Here is a 22500-nt window from a genome sequence, read left to right on the forward strand (position 1 = left end):
GAAGCGACATAGGCTTTTCACGAAACGAAATAAACGTAACGCCGATCTGGTCCCACTGTGGTTTACAAGGTGTAACATGTACAAGTTTATTTCGTGCTCCGAGAGCTTTTTTTTTGGCTTGCGACCCACCCAAGATCCTCTACCTGTACACTAGCTCAGTTTCACGTTCTATAAAGCTCCACCCGCGCCCTATTATCTCGGGTGAGTAGGGCTGTCGCGGTGAAATAATTTCCCCTTGCGATATTCAACCTGTCTCAATATCGCGGTTTTTTTTTTGAAAATTACTTAATTGATCTGGATTTTAGAGCTATATAAACAAGCTTTATTGTTAGGCTATGATTCAGTATATTATTGCTTTATAATGACAAAGAAGAGACGGCTTTAAGACCAATGAAATGCGTGTTTAATGTTAAATACAGAACAGAGCAGGGATGCGCGTCTTTTCTCTATTAAAAAAGGTTTAAATTTAGCTTCTAGCCTAGGCTAGATATGCACTGTGAAACGAAAAAAAAAGAGTTCAGGCTAAATATTTTAAACGCACATCTAATCAAAATATGGTAAAAAAAATAGAATAAAGAATAAAGTCTGTAAGAGTTTAAACCTGCGTTATCATGCGCGCTAGAAGAACCAACACGTTCATCTGATGTGGTTTAGAGAGGATCTGAGTGGGGTAGTGATGTTCCCGACGTTACCGATGTTACACTAATACACACGTGTACTGATCCTGCATGCGACTTTACACAGCAGAGCAAATCTAGCCTGGTTATCGCGCCACTATTAACTATCTATTTAGTAGATATAATTAACATAACAATATATACTACATTTTAAGTTATTATTCGTTTCAATACATTTTTATTCAACGAAAAAATACATTTAAATCATTCCAGCAAGCCAGAAAGAGAATATTTGCAGGCTGCAATGCCATATTAACCGTCATTAAGTGTTTTAGTACGCCGAGGCTGTTTAAATATGGTCTAAATTACAAGTATTTTATTGAGTGTGAACTCAATTTGATCATTAATAAACTTGCCTATAATTCCTGTTGTGATTGTTTACATTTTAAAACACAAAGCCTGAAACTCAGCAGCAACGCATGAGAACAGGTTGCGGGAAAATGTCGCTCCTAGCTCATTTTCATTATGAATTTATTTAACACTTATTACGTCCGATTGTAAGCGTATAAAACAAGATGGACCCTGCAAAAAAAAAAAAGTTAAGAAAGAAAGAAAAAACATGAATATCGCGGTGATGCGGTTGCTTGGCATGCCCTGCGATTGGCTGGTCTATACCGCGATATTTCAAAATTGCGGTTAGCGCGACAGCCCTACGGGTGAGGATTTCTCTTAATGTTTTGGATGTTTATGATTTTTCGTACACATTTTCCACAATGCCCCGGTATCCAGTACAGTCTAATATCAAACTTCTGGTCTGCGAGTTACTTTATGATGCTCCGTGTTGTGATTACTGTGGGGTGTTCGGCTGTGGGCGTCATCTAATGCCCAGTTCACACTACACGACTTTCCAGGTCGTCAGGTCGCTGTACAGTTCACACTACATTTACATTGTCGGCATTTAGCGGACGCCTTCATCGGAAGCGACTTACGTTACAGTTAGAGTATACAGTCGGAGCAATTGAGCAACCTAGCACTGGTGAGGCTTGAACCAGCGACCTTCGGATCACTAGTCCTGTACCTTAACCGCTAGGCTACGGCTTGCCCACTACACGACTGCATCTCTTGTAATCAGGAGTCTTTCGGGTCGGTGTGTATTTCACACGACACGACTGATGGGTGATGGGGGGGGGGGGGGGGTTTCCACACACTACACCATCTATCACCGACTGGAATCGCAGGCGAGCTTCTCTGGTCTCCCGAAATACGTTCCGTCACGAAAACAAAAACTAACGCGAGAAGTGACGAGGGGTTTAATGATACCACGTCCGAAAATGCACGTCAACAAGTAACGAGCGATCAGAGTTAAATCAAAGAGGAAAAATAAATGAATCCGAGTGGATTTGGCAACGCGAACAGCATGGATTGTTCTGTAGTGAGTCGGAGGTTAATAAATATTGTTTGCGATGCAGTGTGGGTGTTTTGTAGAGAATGATCAGGTCAGGAGTACTGTTAAACTCGTGTGTGTGTGCTGATGTATTCTGATATAAACTATATTACGCTCCTGTTCCACCTGTTTACACTCCTCTCCTGCGTTTCCCCTCACACCGTATCTTACGTTCTGATTGGCTGTTCGACACAGCACTCACTGCCAGTCGGGCAACTCAGATTCGGATTTTCCTCCCTGTTTCACTTTTAAACTTGTGTTACAGCTCGAGCTTCTGAGAAACTGTGAGAATCAGAATCAGCTTCTCCCAGAGTCTAAAAATAAAGCTTAACGTGGTTTAATGTAGTAAAAGAAGGAGACAGGAGCGACTAAACTTCTCTTCATTATTACTGCTCATCAGTTCCTCCACTCATCACGTTCCTCACTCGCTGTTTTACTACAATAAGTCACGGTAAGCTTGTTCGTACAATCCGAGTCGCTTTTACAGCCTCGTATCAAACAGTCCGTCTCATTGGAGGCTCCTCACCTGTTTGAGCAGATTACAGGACAGGGTGAAGATGTCGAACAGAGACGAGTCCCTGAACGACGAGGCGATCTTCCTGTGTTTGGTGAGAGGATGTGTGGTATCAGCCTGGAGGAGGAAGAAGAGCACGATGAAGATCACATGACACCCGCCACATCGTTAATATTAAATATTACGTTTAGTTAACATTAAAACGAGTAATGACACACAGAAACGCGTCGGTGAGCTCGCAAAGCAAAACGTCAGAGCACTTCACTCACGAGGGGCCAAAAAAAATGTAGACACGCTCCACCCCTGGACGTCCAGCTATCGGAGACCCTAATGGAAGACCAGCTACACCGGGGACGCTTCGGGAAACGGCTTATGCAGCGATCCATTCCAGCCGAAGCTGGCCAAATCAGAACCAATCGGAGCACCCGTTATGACTACATGGTGACTCTTATTCATTACTTGGTGTCTGTGGAAACAGAGCACAGTGATACCTTTTCACTGACGTCATTTCCATTTCCCTCATTTTCGACCTTTCGGTGGTTTTCCTTGGTAGAAAACAATAAAAATTAGGTAAAATATTAAAAAGCCATAACATTAAAACCACCTCCTGGTTTCTACACTCACTGTCCATGTTATCAGCTCCACTTACCATATAGAAGCACTTTGTAGTTCTACATTTACTGACTGTAGTCCATCTGTTTCTCTGCATGCTTTGTTACCCCCTTTCACCCTGTTCTTCAATGGTCAGGACCCCCACAGGACCACCACAGAGCAGGTATTATTTAGGTGGTGGATCATTCTCAGCACTGCACTGACACTGACATGGTGGTGGTGTGTTAGTGTGTGTTGTGCAGGTATGAGTGGATCAGACACAGCAGCGCTGCTGGAGTTTTTAAACACCTCACTGCCACTGCTGGACTGAGAATCGTCCACCAACCAAAAACCTCCATCCTGTGACCACTGATGAAGGTCTAGAAGATGAGCGACTAAAAGAGCAGCAATAGATGAGCGATCGTCTCTGACTTTACATCTACAAGGTGGACCGACTAGGTAGGAGCGTCTAATAGAGTGGACAGTGAGTGGACACGGTGTTTAAAAACTCCAGCAGCGCTGCTGTGTCTGATCCACTCATACCAGCACAACACACACTAACACACCACCACCATGTCAGTGTCACTGCAGTGCTGAGAATGATCCACCACCTAAATAATACCTGCTCTGTGGGGGTCCTGACCATTGAAGAACAGGGTGAAAGGGGGTAACAAAGCATGCAGAGAAACAGATGGACTACAGTCAGTAATTGTAGAACTACAAAGTGCTTCTATATGGTAAGTGGAGCTGATAACATGGACAGCGAGTGTAGAAACAAGGAGGTGGTTTTAATGTTATGGCTGATCGGTGAATAGTGTGTTAAGACCGTTTTATGTTTGGTTTCGTGTTTGCATCGAGGTACAGTAGAGACGCGAGAGATCCGGTCCGATGACGATGTTTAAAACTCCTGTGAGAAGCGTATCCAGACCTGTAGTTCAGTAAGTGTCTAGACGTCTCTCTGTTCTCTAGAGTCTCGCCTTTTTCTCTGTGTTTTATGATTAATTTGTGCAAGTTCTAGAGCTCAGTTCTGCACCAGCGCTGCGCTGAGCTTTTGTGGACCTTACTGTTGTGTTTTTGTATATTTTCGCACCCCCTGGAAAAAAACCTCGCTGTTTCGGACCAGTGCCCCCCCCTTTCAGTCCGTTAAATCGAGGTTTCTCTGTACATCTTTTATTGAAGTGTCTACATTTTTTGCCCCCCTCTGTATAAACTCCAGTTCGCTTTATTTCATTTATTAAATATGAAAAGACGTCAGAGGAGACTCTTACCAGCTAAGCGAAGCGGAGTAAAGTGGCGGCGATGGCACACAGAACGAGGTAAGAATAAAGGAACACTTACGTCGTGGAAGGCGGCGGTGGAACTTACTTGGTTAATCTCATTGGTGAGCTGGGAGAGGATGGTCACCCCGATAATGCAGTGCTCAACACTGTCCTGAACACAGCAGAGCACAAATACGGCATCAAATACACAACCAGACCAAACGAGACAGAGCTACACGTCACGATCCAAAAAAAGTCAGGACACGAGGGGGGGAACGCGAGGCTGGGAGATCTGTGAAACTATCACGCGCACACACACTTCGTACAGCGCTTAACACCAGCACACCACTAAGGAGTGTTAGAACTCTATTTATTTATATGAAGAGAGCGCAGGTGCTAGACCACCCTGCCTGCAGTCCAGTTTTGTCCTCTGCATAAAAGACCAGAAACAGACGTCCTGGAGCTGCCGATAGCCTTGATGTCCATTCATAACCTCAGCTCTACTGACTGTAGGGCCACAGTGAGGGCCCCGACTTGACCGAGGTGCAACATTTACATTTTTGGCATTCAGCAGACGCCTTTATCCAAAGCGACTTACAGTACTGTGACAGGATACAGTCTGACCAATTGAGGGTTAAGGGCCTTGCTTAAGGGCCCAACAGTAGCAAGCTGACAGTGGTGGGGCTCGAACCAGCGACCTTCTGATTACTAGTTCACATTTTTGGAAAGGCTGTGCTGATCGTTACCCAGGCAAAGCTCAAGTCACGGTATGAGGGCGCATCTAGTACCACTGGTATGGATGACCGTCCCCGTTGCGGAAGTGTACATTTATATTAAGAGAGCGCAGGTGCTAGACCGGCCTGCCTGCTGTGACCACTAGGCTACAACTGCTCTTTATGCAACAGGAGAAGGGTGAAGGTTTACAGTGTAATCAAATGCTTTTTTTCTTTCCCCACCGTCCAAGTTTTTCGGAACCGAGACCTTAATTAGGACATAAAAGGAACTTTGTATCTAAACCACAATCCTAATGAATAAAAACTACAGATTAATTAAATAAACCGGCGGTTCATACCTGCAGGAACCTGGTGACGTCCACGATGACGTTCCTGAAAACATAATCCTCCTTCTGACAGTCGAACCAGCCGAGTTTGGTGATTCTGGCGTAGAGCTGAATCAGAGCCTGGGTGACGAACGCCGCCAGCTTCGGCCGCGTCGCCAGATAGTTCAGGACGTAATTACCTGACGAAAGACGGCGCGACAGTCAGAGTGCGTTAATAACACGGACGCCGCCGCTGTCATTAAGCCAAGGTGTTACTGCCACACAGACAAAATTCCCACAGACAAAAGGATGCAGCTATTTAATCTGGCTTGGTGTTTACTACCTGCAAACATGCTTGATAAGCAGCTAAGAACCTCCTACATAGATGTATTACCCATCATCCTACACTCCAGAAAAGAGGGCGTGTCTAAATCCTTAGCTCCCTTAAAACGCTCCTACTGAGGCGCCTTAATTCCGAGTGATGATCTGACAGTCAGTGCGGCCCGACTCCGCTCACAAAAACTACAAACATGGTGGACGAATATAATGCGGAGCAACCAACAGAGTTCCTTTCAAACGTAAATAAATCCTCACTGATGTGTATTCTGTATAAAGGTGTAATTATACGAGTGTGGGTTTATTTGTAAATTGGGGCGTCAGGGACAGTTTAAGCGTTTCCGGTACGCGGAGGGAGACGTTAGCTGGCGTGCTAGCGGGTTAAACGCCCTGATGCTAACTGTGTTAGCTCAGTAAGCTGAGTAGAGCGTCTAAATAATCTGCCTCGTGAGCTCCATGTGGCATTAGAATCGTCCATCAGACTGCACGTGGATCTGTGTGGAACGATGTGGATATTTTGCATCATGTTCCAGTACGAAGGTAGAAACCCTCACTAGCGACTCTACATTCTACATCAGTGCAACCTTCACCACGTTTCACAGTTTACATCCAGTACAGGATAAAGTCCTGATCTGTTGGGAACGTTGATGTTGGTGGAACTTACGGATGTCGACGCGCTGCTCCAGGGGTAGCGGGTTGCTCGTGCGCGACACCAGTTTGGAAAGACACGTAGCTGCAAGCAGCTGGGAATAAGAGGACTGCACGCACACACACACACACACACACACACACACACACACACACACACACACAGTGCAAATACACACAACAAAAACAAACCCACATTAATGACTACAAACGAGCGCCTTCCTTATGCTAGAATATGCATATTAGCAGCAGCGACGCATTTATAGCTTAATTTCGGTTCCTGTTTTCATACAGATAGTCTGATCATTAAAAAAAGCGAATAAATTAGCAAAGCTAGTAGTTTTCGGAATAGTGAAGCGTCATGAGAACATCGTTGCTGCTGGGGATTCCTGATCGAGTCGAGGGTATATTGCTCCTCACGCCGCCTCCGACCCACGTGCAGCCCTTAGCGGAACCCTTCTCCACCCATGTACTCTGCACAGGCGCCTCTCTATCTGCCAATCAGGGTCCTTACACAGCGTTTGAATACCCTGCCCACATAGTCCGGTCACCCCGCCCACATAGTCCGGTCATCCCGCCCTAGCAGAACCGTGTCTGCTGCAGGCACTGCCGATTATGCCCGAGTTAGGCAACCGCGAGTTTCGAACCGGGGGGTTCAGAATCTCGCCGCTGGTGTGCTAGCGGAATATACCGCTGCGCCACCTGGGCGCCACGAGAACATCGTTTTACACCCCTGAAACTGACTTCACGAAACCCTGTGGGGAAAATCCGGCACAGCGACTAATATGAGGTGAAACCGTAAGACCGGGTTTGCGTTATATACAGCGGTCCTACGTTTCCTGATCCTGGAATGGCTGGTTGTAGCTTTGCAGCTCTTTAAAAAGATCTGAAGCCATAACGATGCATGAAGCCACGCCCACTTCATCTGCTCACGTCTCCAGATGGTGGCGCTGCCGAGCGTTCCTGTTTTACACCGGAGCTCAGTGGTACCACAACGTTTAGTTTCAGCATTTAGCGGACACTTTTATCCAAAGCAGTCTACAGTACTGTGACAGTATACTGTCTAAGCAATTGAGGGTTAAGGGCCTCGCTCAAGGGCCCAACAGTGGCCTTTTGATTACTAGTCCAGTACCTTAACTGCTAGGCTACAACGATACGTGTGAAGGGTGTGAACGAAGCATAACACGCTCATCATGTGAATTCTAAAACTCAGTGTATTAGATGATGAAGATGATGATGATGATGATGATGATGATGGTCACTCACACTTCCTCTCTCCAGCAGCAGTTGGCATTTACTCAGACAGTCGGGACTGTTGGTGAACTCCACCAGAGCCTTCTCAGCCTGGAGCCGTGTACTCGTATCCGTCGTCTCGTACAGCTGCTTACACAGGATCTCGAGCTGCGCTAGGCTCTGAAACACACACACACACACACACACACACACACACACACACACACACACACACACACACACGTTGAGGAAACATCTTCAAAACTGGAACCCTACGTTCATTGTGACCCACAAGACCACAGACACGTTCAACCACAAATTTCACCGACGGCTTCAGTGATCCACCAGAACTGCATGGAGTGACGGGTGCTAGAACCTCAAAGCTTCCGTCTTCAGCTTGATCTATTTATCTCATATGAACCTACCTAAGCTCTGGTTACTTTTTGGTCGGCGTGTCAGTATGAAGATTTTCTATGGGATTTAAAGGGATTTAAACCTGGAGAGTGAGAAGAACCGCTCCAGGATATTCCTGATACACCTGAAAAGTGTTTTTAGGATCATCGTCTTACTGGAAGGTGCGACTATCACCACAGGAGGTAGAACGTTCCTTCTCAAAACGCCTTGGAGTTTCTGCGAATCCATGATGCCAGTCAGACAGTCAATAAACATTCCCATAGCATCACCGACCCCCTCCATGCTGGACTGTAAGGTTCGTAACCTCATGCTCCATGAGACCAAACAGTTCCAGTTTTGATTTAACACTCCATAGCACTGTGTCCCAGAACACAGAACATTCCGTTCCACTCGTTCCTGAGTTTCTTGGTCAAGAGTGGCCTGCAACGTGAAGTCTGTCCATGTAGTCCTTGGTTGTTAAATGTTCTAATGGTGGACACTTCGTCCCAGGCTTTATCAGGTCATCCTGGAAATATTTTCTTTACTGTGCTGATGGGATTGCCAAGGACTACGGACAAAACTTTGGACCCACAGCTAGGCAAGTTTGGAACTTAGAAAAGTTCAAGATCTTGGAAATCTTCCCATACCCTTCCTCTTTCTGTTTTTGTGAGCAGCTCCTTGGTTTTCACCTAAAATACCACATCGTTCACTTTCTGTCTTCATTTTGCTGCATCATTACTGTTTATTTAAAAATAAAAGCTTCTCAGATGACCCCATGTGAGGTCTAAAGCCCTAAAGTAAGTCTCCTTCCTCACGATAACTGGATTGTTTAGCCTGGGATCATTACAACAAGAAAATGGAAACAAAAGTGTACACATCAGAACTAACGGCACGGTATCGGTGATCTATTTTGTTGGTTGACACCACTCCCCACTAGAGTTCAAGCCCTAATAAAGATCCACTTAGGAGAATTTGGCAGAACGTGCTTCTCTGACGTGACGTCAACTTCTTACACCAAGACCAGCCCCAATAAACACCCATTAACCCAAAACCAGTCCGTTTATTTCCATTTATTTAGATTGTGCCGTATAATCCGTGTGCACTTTCTAACAGACTTCAGGAGCTCGGCGTGTGGCTGATGGATCTGTGATCAGAAGAATTTAAGGAGGAACCTCAGATGCAGTTTGAATCCTAGAAGATAAAAAGATCAGCGAGCGCCCTCCGAGCGAGCTGCACACACCAGATAAGAGCGTCAGACCAGCCTACATGGTGCAAACGCCACGAGTTTATAAAGAAAACATCATGTTCGACTATATTTTCAATAATTTAAAGGCAGTATGATCAGATAACGTGGATTTCTTTATAATTCAACTGAACTAATGACGTGATTGTGCTGGTATCACACAGGGAAGAACTCGACTCTTAAAAATAAACGTGACAGTATATCAGTTCAAACCCGATTATTTAGGACCACTTACGTTTTATATAAACCTAAAACTAGTTGGCAACAAACGGCATGATCAATTAGTTGGTTAGTGACTTAACCAACAACCAAAAAAACAGATGAAATTAAGAACAATTGTTTTAAGCTCATTAACACTTTGTCAATCAAAACTTTAGATCTGAAGATTTTACACTTGCACATTTAATTCTGTTTCAATTCCATTCTGTTCTCTATAAATATGCTATTTTTATCCTTATTAGCATGTTTAGTAAACCCCGTCTCGCAATAAGTGGTTCGTATTGAATGCTGAATGAAACCTGGCGATGATTAGATGGGACACGATAAGTTAATCAGTTAACGGTTGGCTAACGACAGTCCTTCATTGGTTTAAAGAATCAGACAAAAAGAATTTGTATCCCTAAATTTGACGTTTAAAATGATAGAACACCTTGTTTACATCAGAAATGCAAAGACGTCTCCGTCCCACACCAGTAATAATACAAATAAATGATTACATTCATGTATACTGAATAAAATCAATATTACTTCTAACTCCTTGAAGTGAAATATGTTTGGACCAGGAGCTACCGGCTACTGTTTTAAAGCTCATAGTGTTCTTGTTCATCTTAGTGTTCTTCGTTCTTTGTTCCAGGTTTACTATGTTATAGTCTTTAATTAAATAAAGAGTACACTTCTTGATTTAAAACTCTGCGATGTGTTTTATATTTAGTTGGAAGGCTATAAACTTGCTGATTATCGGCTTGTGGTGACGTGCATACCTCATATTCTAGGTCTGGCTCGTCTTGATCGACACCTCAGAACTCAAGGAAGACGAGCATCAAGGCTCCTTTACGTACTACTACTTACCACGCCAGGTCGAACTGAACCTCTTGCGTCTTTAAAAGACGACAGAAAGACGACCTTCCCTCTTTTAACAAGTATCACAAACGTATTTATTTATTTAAATGTTTTACGCCGTGTTTACACAGTGGTTATATTCACGACAGGAGGGGTAGTCATTTTAATATCAATCTATACTCGTCAAATGATTATTAGCGTGCTATTTTATATGCGTTCTTTTAGACCAATTATTTTTAAGAAATTGAGGAGCGTTTCGATCTTGGCTTGGTTAAGTATCACAAACTCATCGTACACTAAGTTAGTCTTGTGTTCTCAATCTATATCGTCTTCAAACCAGGTTTCAGCAGATGTGGGTTCTTGGACTGGCGTCTAACTGTACTAGGGTTATGAAATGTCTGCTGAGGGACGCACCTCTATGAGAACGTCTTCTAAATGCTGTAAAAGTTAAACGGTAGATGTTAGATGTTAAACGGTAGATGTTCCTCAGGTGGCCTGTCTTTTAAATTGGTGATTTGTATTTGGTGTGCACTGGGAACACAGTTTAGCCAGGTATTTCTGTGCCAGCCCTTACTGATGCCAATACTGTGAGCCTGTACCTGGTCAGGGTCCATGTGTGCTCTCTATTTCTGTCAGTGAGGAGAAACTCTGTCAATCTGTGGTCTCTATTTAGAACCTGATGCACCTCTCATTCACTTGAAGTTGTAGGTTCAGGGTTCTAAATGTGTTCGTTATGATTTTAATAATAATAATAATAATAATGTTTGTATTTGGGGCAGAGTGTGTGAGCTTAGTGTCAGTATCTGTTACAGGATTAGAAGGATTCAGTTCCAGCTGACTGATGGAACTCATCTGATGGTTCAGCTCCTTATCGTTAGCATTTAGCTCTACTTAGCATTAGCCCTTAGCTTAGCATTTAGCTAGGTAAAGAAATTCTCCCGCGCGTCTTGGTAAACGCAGTTAACCTGTCCCAATGTGTACCGGAACCGGATTTTACACTTTTAAAAATACAAGCAGGCCAAAATGTAGACGTATTTGACTGAATGTTTTTTTTTTCGCACAAGAGAACACGTATTAGCCTACGGTTAGCTCGAATTGAAGAAGAAACCGGTTAGCTTAGCTAATATCAACCTGCGTCTCAAATTGCATACTGGTGCACTACTTTGGGCGCCTAAAAGAATGGCTGGTACGTTGACAGTGCGCACTTTGACACACTTTTAAGTGAAACAGGATGCGGATTGAGACACAGCCCACAACTACTCGTAAACGGTAGAGCCAAACGCTACCCATTGAAGTCAAAGCAAATGGGGACAGAAACGCTTAACAAGACAACAAATAAATAATTCACGTGTTAGAAATAATTATAAATATTAAAAATATATTACAAATATATATTTATTACGCAATTTTTGGGCGTTTCCTTAGCTGGTGGTGTTAAATTGAATTGGAATTATTTAAAGCGCAAGAATATTCAAACGTCTATAACATGCAGGTGTGTTTTATAAATTAATAAATTCTTATAATATTTACATGTCTAACTGTGTTGTTGTTTTATTCCACTGCACTGAAATGCTTTACATAGTATTACATGGCAGGGCGCCTTGTTTACACCGGAGGTTCAAACACTTGTCAGACTCACATCAATAAAACTAGGTTTTATTAATAAAAACAAGGCATATTTAAAACTTTAATTATTTATATGTGTTCTAGGAGACTGCTAGAATTAAAGTGCAGCTCTGGTGTAATTGCAAGACGGGTTATTGTTTTATTATTGTGCATGTAAACTGTATTTACATGCAAACTTATGCACAAATAACAGGCGCATGTGCAGTAAAACGTGCTTGCATGTAAATACAACATACATGAACCTACTTTCACACATTTGCATGTTCACCCCGAACACACACTGCACATTTGTACCAATAAATCAATCATGAAGACCTACAGCACATGAACAACATGATGACAGGCCACAAGTGAAGACACACACACAGTGCTCATCCTCACATCAGCATGAATAAAGCTGTCCACCGTTCACCAGAAATCACTCCTTCACCCCTGAACCAGGCCCTCATCTCAGGAACCACCAGCTCACCACGTCCGATCGGAACCAGCCCGCCGGGAAGCTTCCTTCCAACAAAACACAATTATAAAGCTTTGCTTACCTGCACATGATCCGCCATTTTGCTCCATTCATGCTCCTCTCAGTGCCGCCGCTGCTGCATATGGCCACATACAGGAGGCTGCGTACGCCAGCTGCGTAAAGTGCGCAAAGTGCGCAAAGTGCGCTCCAAAACACTCCTCACAGGCCACGCAGGACAGCACAGGGCCTTCAAAATAAAAGTGAAGGGAAAACGAAAGCAAAAAGTAAAGAAAAGTAAAAGGCTGCTTAATAGAAGTCAGTGGGTAGATGATTGTTGGTTTCAATGAGATTAGAGCATAAGCAGTTGAGGATTGTAGCCCTTGCTCTGGGGTCCAACAGTCAAGTCGAATTTATTTATATAGTGCACTGTCGCCTCACAGCAAGAAGGTCCTGGGTTCGATCCCCAGGTGGGGCGGTCCGGGTCCTTTCTGTGTGGAGTTTGCATGTTCTCCCCATGTCCGCGTGGGTTTCCTCCGGGAGCTCCTCCCACAGTCCAACGACATGCTAGTGAGGTGAACTGGAGATTGATTTGATATAACCTTGTACACGGATGAATCTGGTGTAATGAGTGACTACCGTTCCTGTCATGAATGTAACCAAAGTGTAAAACATGACGTTAAAATACAAACAAACAAACAATAGACATTGTCTCAAAGCAACTTTACAGAATCCAGGACCGACAGAGCAAAAACCCCTGTCGAGCAAGCCGAGGGCGACAGTGGCAGGAAAAATTCCACCGACATGAACTCAACCACTCACCTCACTTTAATTTAATTTCACCTACCTTTAATTCAATCTGATCAGCTGTCATCAGCATATATATATATATATACAGTGTATCACAAAAGTGAGTACACCCCTCACATTTCTGCAAATATTTTATTATATCTTTTCATGGGACAACACTATAGAAATAAAACTTGGATATAGCTTAGAGTAGTCAGTGTACAACTTGTATAGCAGTGTAGATTTACTGTCTTCTGAAAATAACTCAACACACAGCCATTAATGTCTAAATAGCTGCAACATAAGTGAGTACACCCCACAGTGAACATGTCCAAATTGTGCCCAAAGTGTCAATATTTTGTGTGACCACCATTATTATCCAGCACTGCCTTAACCCTCCTGGGCATGGAATTCACCAGAGCTGCACAGGTTGCTACTGGAATCCTCTTCCACTCCTCCATGATGACATCACGGAGCTGGTGGATGTTAGACACCTTGAACTCCTCCACCTTCCACTTGAGGATGCGCCACAGGTGCTCAATTGGGTTTAGTCCATCACCTTTACCTTCAGCTTCCTCAGCAAGGCAGTTGTCATCTTGGAGGTTGTGTTTGGGGTCATTATCCTGTTGGAAAACTGCCATGAGGCCCAGTTTTCGAAGGGAGGGGATCATGCTCTGTTTCAGAATGTCACAGTACATGTTGGAATTCATGTTTCCCTCAATGAACCGCAGCTCCCCAGTGCCAGCAACACTCATGCAGCCCAAGACCATGATGCTACCACCACCATGCTTGACTGTAGGCAAGATACAGTTGTCTTGGTACTTCTCACCAGGGCGCCGCCACACATGCTGGACACCATCTGAGCCAAACGAGTTTATCTTGGTCTCGTCAGACCACAGGGCATTCCAGTAATCCATGTTCTTGGACTGCTTGTCTTCAGCAAACTGTTTGCGGGCTTTCTTGTGCGTCAGCTTCCTTCTGGGATGACGACCATGCAGACCGAGTTGATGCAGTGTGCGGCGTATGGTCTGAGCACTGACAGGCTGACCTCCCACGTCTTCAACCTCTGCAGCAATGCTGGCAGCACTCATGTGTCTATTTTTTAAAGCCAACCTCTGGATATGACGCCGAACACGTGGACTCAACTTCTTTGGTCGACCCTGGCGAAGCCTGTTCCGAGTGGAACCTGTCCTGGAAAACCGCTGTATGACCTTGGCCACCGTGCTGTAGCTCAGTTTCAGGGTGTTAGCAATCTTCTTATAGCCCAGGCCATCTTTGTGGAGAGCAACAATTCTATTTCTCACATCCTCAGAGAGTTCTTTGCCATGAGGTGCCATGTTGAATATCCAGTGGCCAGTATGAGAGAATTGTACCCAAAACACCAAATTTAACAGCCCTGCTCCCCATTTACACCTGGGACCTTGACACATGACACCAGGGAGGGACAACGACACATTTGGGCACAATTTGGACATGTTCACTGTGGGGTGTACTCACTTATGTTGCAGCTATTTAGACATTAATGGCTGTGTGTTGAGTTATTTTCAGAAGACAGTAAATCTACACTGCTATACAAGCTGTACACTGACTACTCTAAGTTATATCCAAGTTTCATGTCTATAGTGTTGTCCCATGAAAAGATATAATAAAATATTTGCAGAAATGTGAGGGGTGTACTCACTTTTGTGATACACTGTACATACTGTATGAAATTTGTTGAGGGGGCTCAAAATTTTGGCCAGTACTGGCTTCAGCAGCTTGGATCTTTTGTTTAGTCGTTTGTTTGCAAAATGCGGGCCACTGTGCACCTTTCGAATTGTAATAAATGTAATAAATAAACAGAATTCAGTTTTTAGTATTTTATTTTATTTAGTAATTCAGTATTCACTTTTTCCACACACCCCCCACCACACACACACACACACACACACACACACACACATACATATACACAAATCCATGTAAAAATAAACAAATAAAATTGTAATACATCATTTCACTTGCAAAAGGATTTGGAAATCATTTAATTAATGCTTGAATTTGTTCATTTTAACCAACCGCATCATCTTGGTCTGGAGAACAGTGGGTACAAAGCAAAGCACCTTAGGTAGTGATCAATAATTTCCCTCAGGATAAATAAGCGTGGTGGTAGCCGAGTGGAAGGTTGTGGGTTTGAATTCGTGGCTTACAGTTGTGATTAAACACAAAGTAAGCAGTTGAGGATTGCTCTGGGGTCCATAAGTGGCAGCTTGCCAGTGGTGAGGCTTGAACCAGCAACTGTTCGACCAGTTGCTCAGTATCTGAACCACTGACATCATTACATCTGTTTCTTTGTTTAAAAAAAGACTACGCAAACGATCAAAGCTGTATTTTATTTTTACAGCATGAGTGGAAGGTTGTGGGTTCGAATCTGTGGCTTACAGTTCTGATTCAACACAAAGTAAGCAGTTGAGGATTGTGGCCCTTGCTCTGGGGTCCAACAGTGGCAGTCTGGCAGTGGAAAGGCTCGAAGCAGCAATCGTTTGTCCAGTTGCCCAGTACCTGAACCATTACCACCATTACATCTCTTTGTTTAACAACTACGCAAACAATTAAAGCCTCTTTAAACATTTTTATTTCAATTTTACAGCATGAGTGGAAACATCTCAGCAGCTTGGATCTTTTGTTTAGTCGTTTGTTTGCAAAATGTGGGTCTCTGTGCATTTTTTAAATTGTAATAAATGTAATAAATAAACAGAATGTATTTTATGCTTTGTACATTACTTTACAAACCCCCAAACAAAATTCAATTGCAAAAGGAAGTGGAGTTCTTCTAATTAATTAATGTGTGAACCTGATCAACCACTTCATCTTTGTCTGGAGAACAGTGGGTACAAGCTAAGCGGGCGGGTACTAATTCATCACAGGTCAACAACACTCTAAGGGCCAGTAAAAAAAGATAAAAAAAACAGTTCAGGTTCCAGCCTGTTTTTGGGAAGTAGGAGGATTGGCGTACTTGGTGGAAACCCATGCAAACAAGGTGGAACTATCTATCTATCTATCTATCTCGAGCTCTTCATTCATTTATCCATCTATTTATCTATCAAACCCAACACATCTACGCTTTACAATCTTTTTATCCGGGTCCTGGAATGACCGGGCGGAATCCAGTATCGTACCCTGGACCAGGCGACAATACATCGTAGCTAAAAAACATATTAACAGTAACATGATGTAAATAAAAGTCTTGATCTCTGTACTGGCACCCAGGTGGTGGAAGGAATCCAGTTTAAACAGCTGAGGGCATTGGAGAAAGCTGACCTATATGTGCAACCAACCATCACAAAGCGATGATGCTGTGATGAGACGTGATACGTAAACATGGCACTTCAGTTGTTGTTTTTTTTTCTTGGGAGTTTCTCAGGAACCCCGTGAACCCTGTTACACCGTCAGTTGGCTACTGCAGCACTGTGTTTCTGATCACCTTCCCTGCAATCTGAACTGTAATACTGTGTATGAGACACTGGAGAGCAGTGTGGATCCACCACACCACTGTGCTCATCAGGAAGACCTGCAGGTTCCTCAAAGATCTTCACTCGAAGCTGTTCACCGAAACTACAGTACGTTTCCTCTGAAATACCACAGTTCCACAGAACTGATTCCAGATAAAAACCATCTCGGCCGCTTCAGCCATTTTGTTTTTTAATATATGGTTTCAGATCTTAGCTATTATAAAAAACTTAAAGTATATGGCCAAAATTATGTGGACACTTGACAACGAGCTTGTCAGACATCCCATTCCAAAACAATAAGTAATGATATAAAGTCCCCACTCGCGTGTCTGTGGGAATCTGCTTCATTCCAGAGATATTTAGTGGGTTTGAGATCAGGGCTTTGTGCAGAATAGAGTCAAACACACTGGCACAGTTATACTGGAACAAAAGAAGACCTTCCTCAAACTGTTGCCACAAATAAAAAAAGCATATTCACCCGTTCCATGTTCTGGACAGCAACATGGCTCCTGGACTTGGTTTGGATCCCTGAGGATCCTGGATACAGAGACCTGGAGCAGACTGGTGTGAGTAAAGCAGAAGATGTGCACTGTGTACAGCAGTATCAGTCATTGTTTCTGTTCATGAATAAGATGAAGGAAGCTTTGAGGTATAAATAAACCCTAAAGCTCAAATTAATCAAACACACATCAACTTCAGATCTGTGTCATCAGTGTAACTGAGTCTTAGTCTAGGACAGACATAAAAACTCAAGGTCCACAGGCCACATCCATAACAATCAAGACCAATACTAATAAGACCAATACTTGATTAAAACTCACACCAACCAAGAGCAAAAAAAGATTTGTTGGTATGGATTAAAAACCATACCAACAAAAACCCATAACTGATTTAAACCAATACCAACCAAAAACCCATGCCAACTAAGACCCCAAACCAACCAAGACTTGATTAAAACCCATACCAAACAAGACTGGTTTAAAACCCATACCAAACAAGGCTGGATTAAAACCCATACCAACCAAGACTTGTTTCAGACCCACACCAGTCAAGGTCCACACAAACCAAGAGCAATACCCATACTGGATTAAATACCATACCAACCAAGACCCATTCTAACCAAGCCCAATACCAACCAAGACTTGATTAAAACCCATACCAACCAAGACCCAGAGCAACCAGGACTTAGACCTCTACCAGTGAGCCCAGGACCAGAAAACAACACACACACACACACACACACACACACACACACACACACACACACACACACAGAAACCCCAAACAAAAACCAGGAAAAGACCAAGAACCGAATCAACACAGAATGATCCAAGGTCAATGCCCGCTTCAGCTTAAACCAAAACAAGATCAAGACAACGACAATTCCTTGACGAACCAAGACCAATTCAAGACAAGATCAAGACGACAGCCAGACTAATAAGTACAAATATAAGAACAAACCACAAGTGTATGAGCTGAGACCAAGATAAGACCAAGACCCATACCAACTAAAATCAAGATAAGACCAACACTTATACTAACAGAGGCCAGGATAAGACCAAGACTCATACCAACTGAAATCAAGGTAAGACAAAGATTCATACCTACTGAGATTAAGATAAGACCAAAACTCATACTAACAGAGACCAGAGTAAGACCAAGACATATACCAACAGAGGCCAAGGTAAGATCAAGACTCAAACCAACCGGACCAAGATAAGACCAAAACTCATGTTCTCATACCAACATAAATCAAGATAAGATCAAGACTCATACCAACTGGACCAAGGTAGGACTCAGACTCATAACAAAAGAGACCAAGACCAAGAGACAGAATCCAGTTCTGAGTTCTGTTTTGTAACCAGGAAGTGTAATGTTTCATGTTTTGTGATGACACAAACAAAACACACACGCACACACACACGCACACACACACACACACACACACACACACACACGCACACACACACACACACACACACACACAGACACACACACACATTTAACTGAAGATGCTCTATTTAGATCCTCAACTCACAGGAAGTGAAGATGTGAACCCACCAAGTTCACACACACACCCATGCGCACACACACACACACACACGCACACACACAAACACAAACAAACCCAGAGATCACCAGAAAAGAGGAAGAAGCGGCTAAAGTAGAACAGACGAGCGGACGAGAAGAACCTGAAGACGTGAGAAGCAACATCAGAGCCGAGAGAGACGCTGGTGTGGAGGAACCATGGAGGGAGACGTGAGGATGAAAGGACTGCTCTATCTTCACCAGCAGCGCTTCGGAAAGGTCAGATTACTTTAACGTTTACGCCATTTAGCAAACAGTTTCTTTAAAGCAGCTCTTACCAAATACAGTGCAAGCGAATGTGCCTTACGGGTCCTGCTCAGGGGTCCAACAGAGCTTATTTGTGGTGGTGACTGGTCACTAGGCTGATAGCTTAAGCACCGAGTGACCACGATGCCCAGGCGCTTCTCCAGTGCTTCTAAAAACATGTCCAAATACTTCTGCACTGCATACAGTAGTGAGGAATATGATCAGAAGTTTGTCTGTTTATCCTCTCCATCCACTCCATCCTGGTCAGGGCTGCTGTAGATCCGATACCACTGAGGACATCACAGGGCATCATACTCACATTTGCATACACGTAGAGGGATTTAGAGCAGCAAAGCCACCTTCTGCATGTTTGAGACATGAGAGGAAGCTCATGTCATAATCTCGAAGTAACACATGATTCAGTGAGTCAATCCCGATGTAACACACATGATTCAGTGAGTCAAAATCCCAATGTAACACACATGATTCAGTGAGTCAAAATCTTAATGTAACACACATGATTCAATAAGTCATAATCTTGAAGTAACACATGATTCAGTGAGTCAAAATCCTGATGTAACACACATGATTCAATAAGTCATAATCTTGAAGTAACACATGATTCAGTGATTCAAAATCCTAACGTAACACACGATTCAGTGATTCAAAATCCTAATGTAACACACATGATTCAGTCAGTCTAAATCCTAATGTAACACACATGATTCAGTGAGTCAAAATCCTGATGTAACACACATGATTCAGTGAGTCAAAATCCTGATGTAACACACGATTCAGTGAGTCAAAGTCCTAATGTAACACACATGATTCAGTGAGTCAATCCCGATGTAACACACATGATTCAGTGAGTCAAAATCCTGAAGTAACACACATGATTCAGTGAGTCAATCCTGATGTAACACACATGATTCAGTGAGTCAAAATCCTGATGTAACACCCATGATTCAGTGAGTCAAAATCCTAATGTAACACGCATGATTCAGTGAGTCAAAATACTGATGTAACACACATGATTCAGTGAGTCAAAATCCTGAAGTAACCCACATGATTCAGTGAGTCAATCCGGATGTAACTCACATGATTCAATAAGTCATAATCTTGAAGTAACACACGACTCAGTGAGTCAAAATACTGATGTAACACACATGATTCAGTGATTTACTTTTGACCATATAACGTACTTCGACCTGTAATGGAAAACAACCCAAGCAATCAAAGGTGAATGCTTTGCTCAGGGGACCAACAGTGCCGTCATTTATATTTACAGCAATTATGAGTGAATACCTTCCAAGCAATTGAGGATTAAGGGCCTTGCTCAGGGGCCCAACAGTGCCAACGTGACGGCTTTATCTGGCAACCTTCTGATTACGTTGCGCTGCCCAGTGGTAACCTATTACCTTATACGCTGGCACATTGATTAGCATCAAACAGCTTCTTCTGCTTCTACAGAACAGTCAAGCTTGAACGTTCTGCTTTCAATAGTACGCCGAGTGGCCAAAAGTATTCGGACACCTGATCGTGAGCTTTTTAAAGAAACGAGACATCCGCTGTGGTTTAGACAGTGTGTTGTGGTTTAATAGACTGAGACTTGTTTTGGACTTGTTGTGAATTCAGCGTCAGTATTTTTATCACCTTGACTTTATGTTTGCAGTATAAACAAAGAAACGTGGCAACGACCCACAGAGCGCTTAGTCCATGTTTATGTTTATGGAACCAACAGACCGACCAACCAACCAACCAACCAACCAGCACTCGTTTTATTTTATTATTTATTAATTTGATCTGTAATGACCTTCAGTTTTGTAATGCAGCGCTCAGGCACCCACATATACAGTATAAAGTGGTTTTTTTTTTTGTTAGTGCATATAGTGTCCTCACAACGAAAAGGTACTGGGTTCGATTCCCAGGTGAAACTGTGGTATGCATGTTCTCCCTATGTCCGTGTGGGTTTCCTCCGGGCACTCCGGTTTCCTCCCTCAGTAGGATGCAATCAGGATAACTGGAGATACAAAATTGCCCCTAGGTATGGTGTGTGTGTGTGTGTGTGTGTGTGTGTGTCCAGGGTGTTCCCTACCTTTCGCCCAGTGAATTGCACCCACCACAACCCTGACCAGGATAAAGCGGTGGTAAAACATACAATGAATAAATGAATGAATAAACAAAAATGAAAATTTTACAGTGAATCACAATTCCTGTGTAGCCTGTCTGATTCAGTGAGTCAAAATCCTAATGTAACATGCATGATTCAGCGAGTCATGATTCAGTGGGTCAAAATCCTGATGTAACATGTATGATTCAGTGAGTCAAAATCCTAATGTAACACACATGATTCAGTGAGTCAAAATCCGATTCAGTGAGTCAAAATCCAGATGTAGCACACATAATTCAGTGAGTCAAAATCCTGATGTAACACACATGATTCAGTGAGTCAAAATCCTGATGTAGTGCTTGATTTAGTAAATCCCACATCTAATTCAACTAATTTAATTCAATGAATTAAATCCCTGATGTAAGACATGATTCAGTGAATCAGAGTTGCGGTGGGTACAGTTCACTGGGCGAAAGGAGAACATGCAAACTTCACACAAGGACCTTCTTGCTGTGAGGTGCTACCCTCCCAGCCACCGTTCCACCCACACATTTATTTATTTATTTAAATCACAAGCGTCGGAAACAGAAGAACCCTGAGGAAACCCACAGGAAAGTAGAAGATATACCGAGCACAGCTATGTCCACCAGCTCACATCTAATAACAGCAAGTTCTCACAGAGAAGAACAAACAATGACTTCAAAGAATGACGTCTATTTCACCTAGGGAGTAATTTAATATTTTATATTATTATTTTATATTGATATAAAGTACAGAACCAGCTCATTTTAGCACGTCTGTGGTAAGTGAGCAGTAAACAGTTATTTCTGCTGCTTCCTCGATGATTAAAAAGCAGAAGCAGACGTCCAGCAGTGGAAACTCCGACGCAGGAGTGTCAGTCTGTGGCTGTCAATGTTTACAAGTTCCAGATGTTGCTACTAAACCTGGGTGGCACAGCTGGTGAAACAGGTGCTGCACGGCACCGGGGACGTGCTAACCTGGGTTCTGTTCTTTCCTCTGATTACTGTTTGTGTAGAGTTTTGGAACAACGTGTGCCCTCTTTTTTAATGCCAGGCCTCATCCTGCAGGTGTTACAGCAGTTCAGTTTAATAGTAAGGGAGTGCAGGTGCTAGACCGACCTGTCTGCAGTCTGGACGACAGAATTTGCATTTACATTTGCTGCATTTATCCAAAACGACTTACAATTATGACGGAACACAATCTGAGCAACTGAGGGTTATGTAACTCTCCTGATTCAGTGAATCAGTAAATCCGAATCCTATTTTAGCACATCTGATTCAGTGAATCAGAATCCTAATA

The 22500-nt window shown here is 43.1% G+C and overlaps 2 protein-coding genes across 3 annotated transcripts in view; one reads left to right on the forward strand and one right to left on the reverse strand.

The window, feature by feature from the left end:
• xpo7 (exportin 7) overlaps positions 1–12623 on the reverse strand; it is a 39721-nt gene extending 27098 nt beyond the window's left edge. For both annotated transcript variants that reach the window (XM_063014082.1, XM_063014081.1), the window contains exons 1-6: positions 12542–12623; positions 7715–7861; positions 6465–6558; positions 5498–5664; positions 4532–4597; positions 2588–2692 (exon numbers count right to left, since the gene is read on the reverse strand). In XM_063014082.1, coding sequence (XP_062870152.1) covers positions 2588–2692; positions 4532–4597; positions 5498–5664; positions 6465–6558; positions 7715–7861; positions 12542–12559 — 597 coding nt within the window. In that variant the 5' untranslated portion in view covers positions 12560–12623. The remainder of the gene's footprint in view (positions 1–2587; positions 2693–4531; positions 4598–5497; positions 5665–6464; positions 6559–7714; positions 7862–12541) is intronic.
• A 6356-nt stretch (positions 12624–18979) lies between these two features.
• Positions 18980–22500, forward strand: part of LOC134332860 (docking protein 3) — a 15726-nt gene continuing 12205 nt past the window's right edge. The window contains exon 1 of the mRNA XM_063014691.1: positions 18980–19043. Coding sequence (XP_062870761.1) covers positions 18984–19043 — 60 coding nt within the window. The 5' untranslated portion in view covers positions 18980–18983. The remainder of the gene's footprint in view (positions 19044–22500) is intronic.

The sequence above is a fragment of the Trichomycterus rosablanca genome, chromosome 18, assembly GCF_030014385.1.
Source record: "Trichomycterus rosablanca isolate fTriRos1 chromosome 18, fTriRos1.hap1, whole genome shotgun sequence".
NCBI classification, from domain to species: Eukaryota; Metazoa; Chordata; class Actinopteri; order Siluriformes; family Trichomycteridae; genus Trichomycterus; species Trichomycterus rosablanca.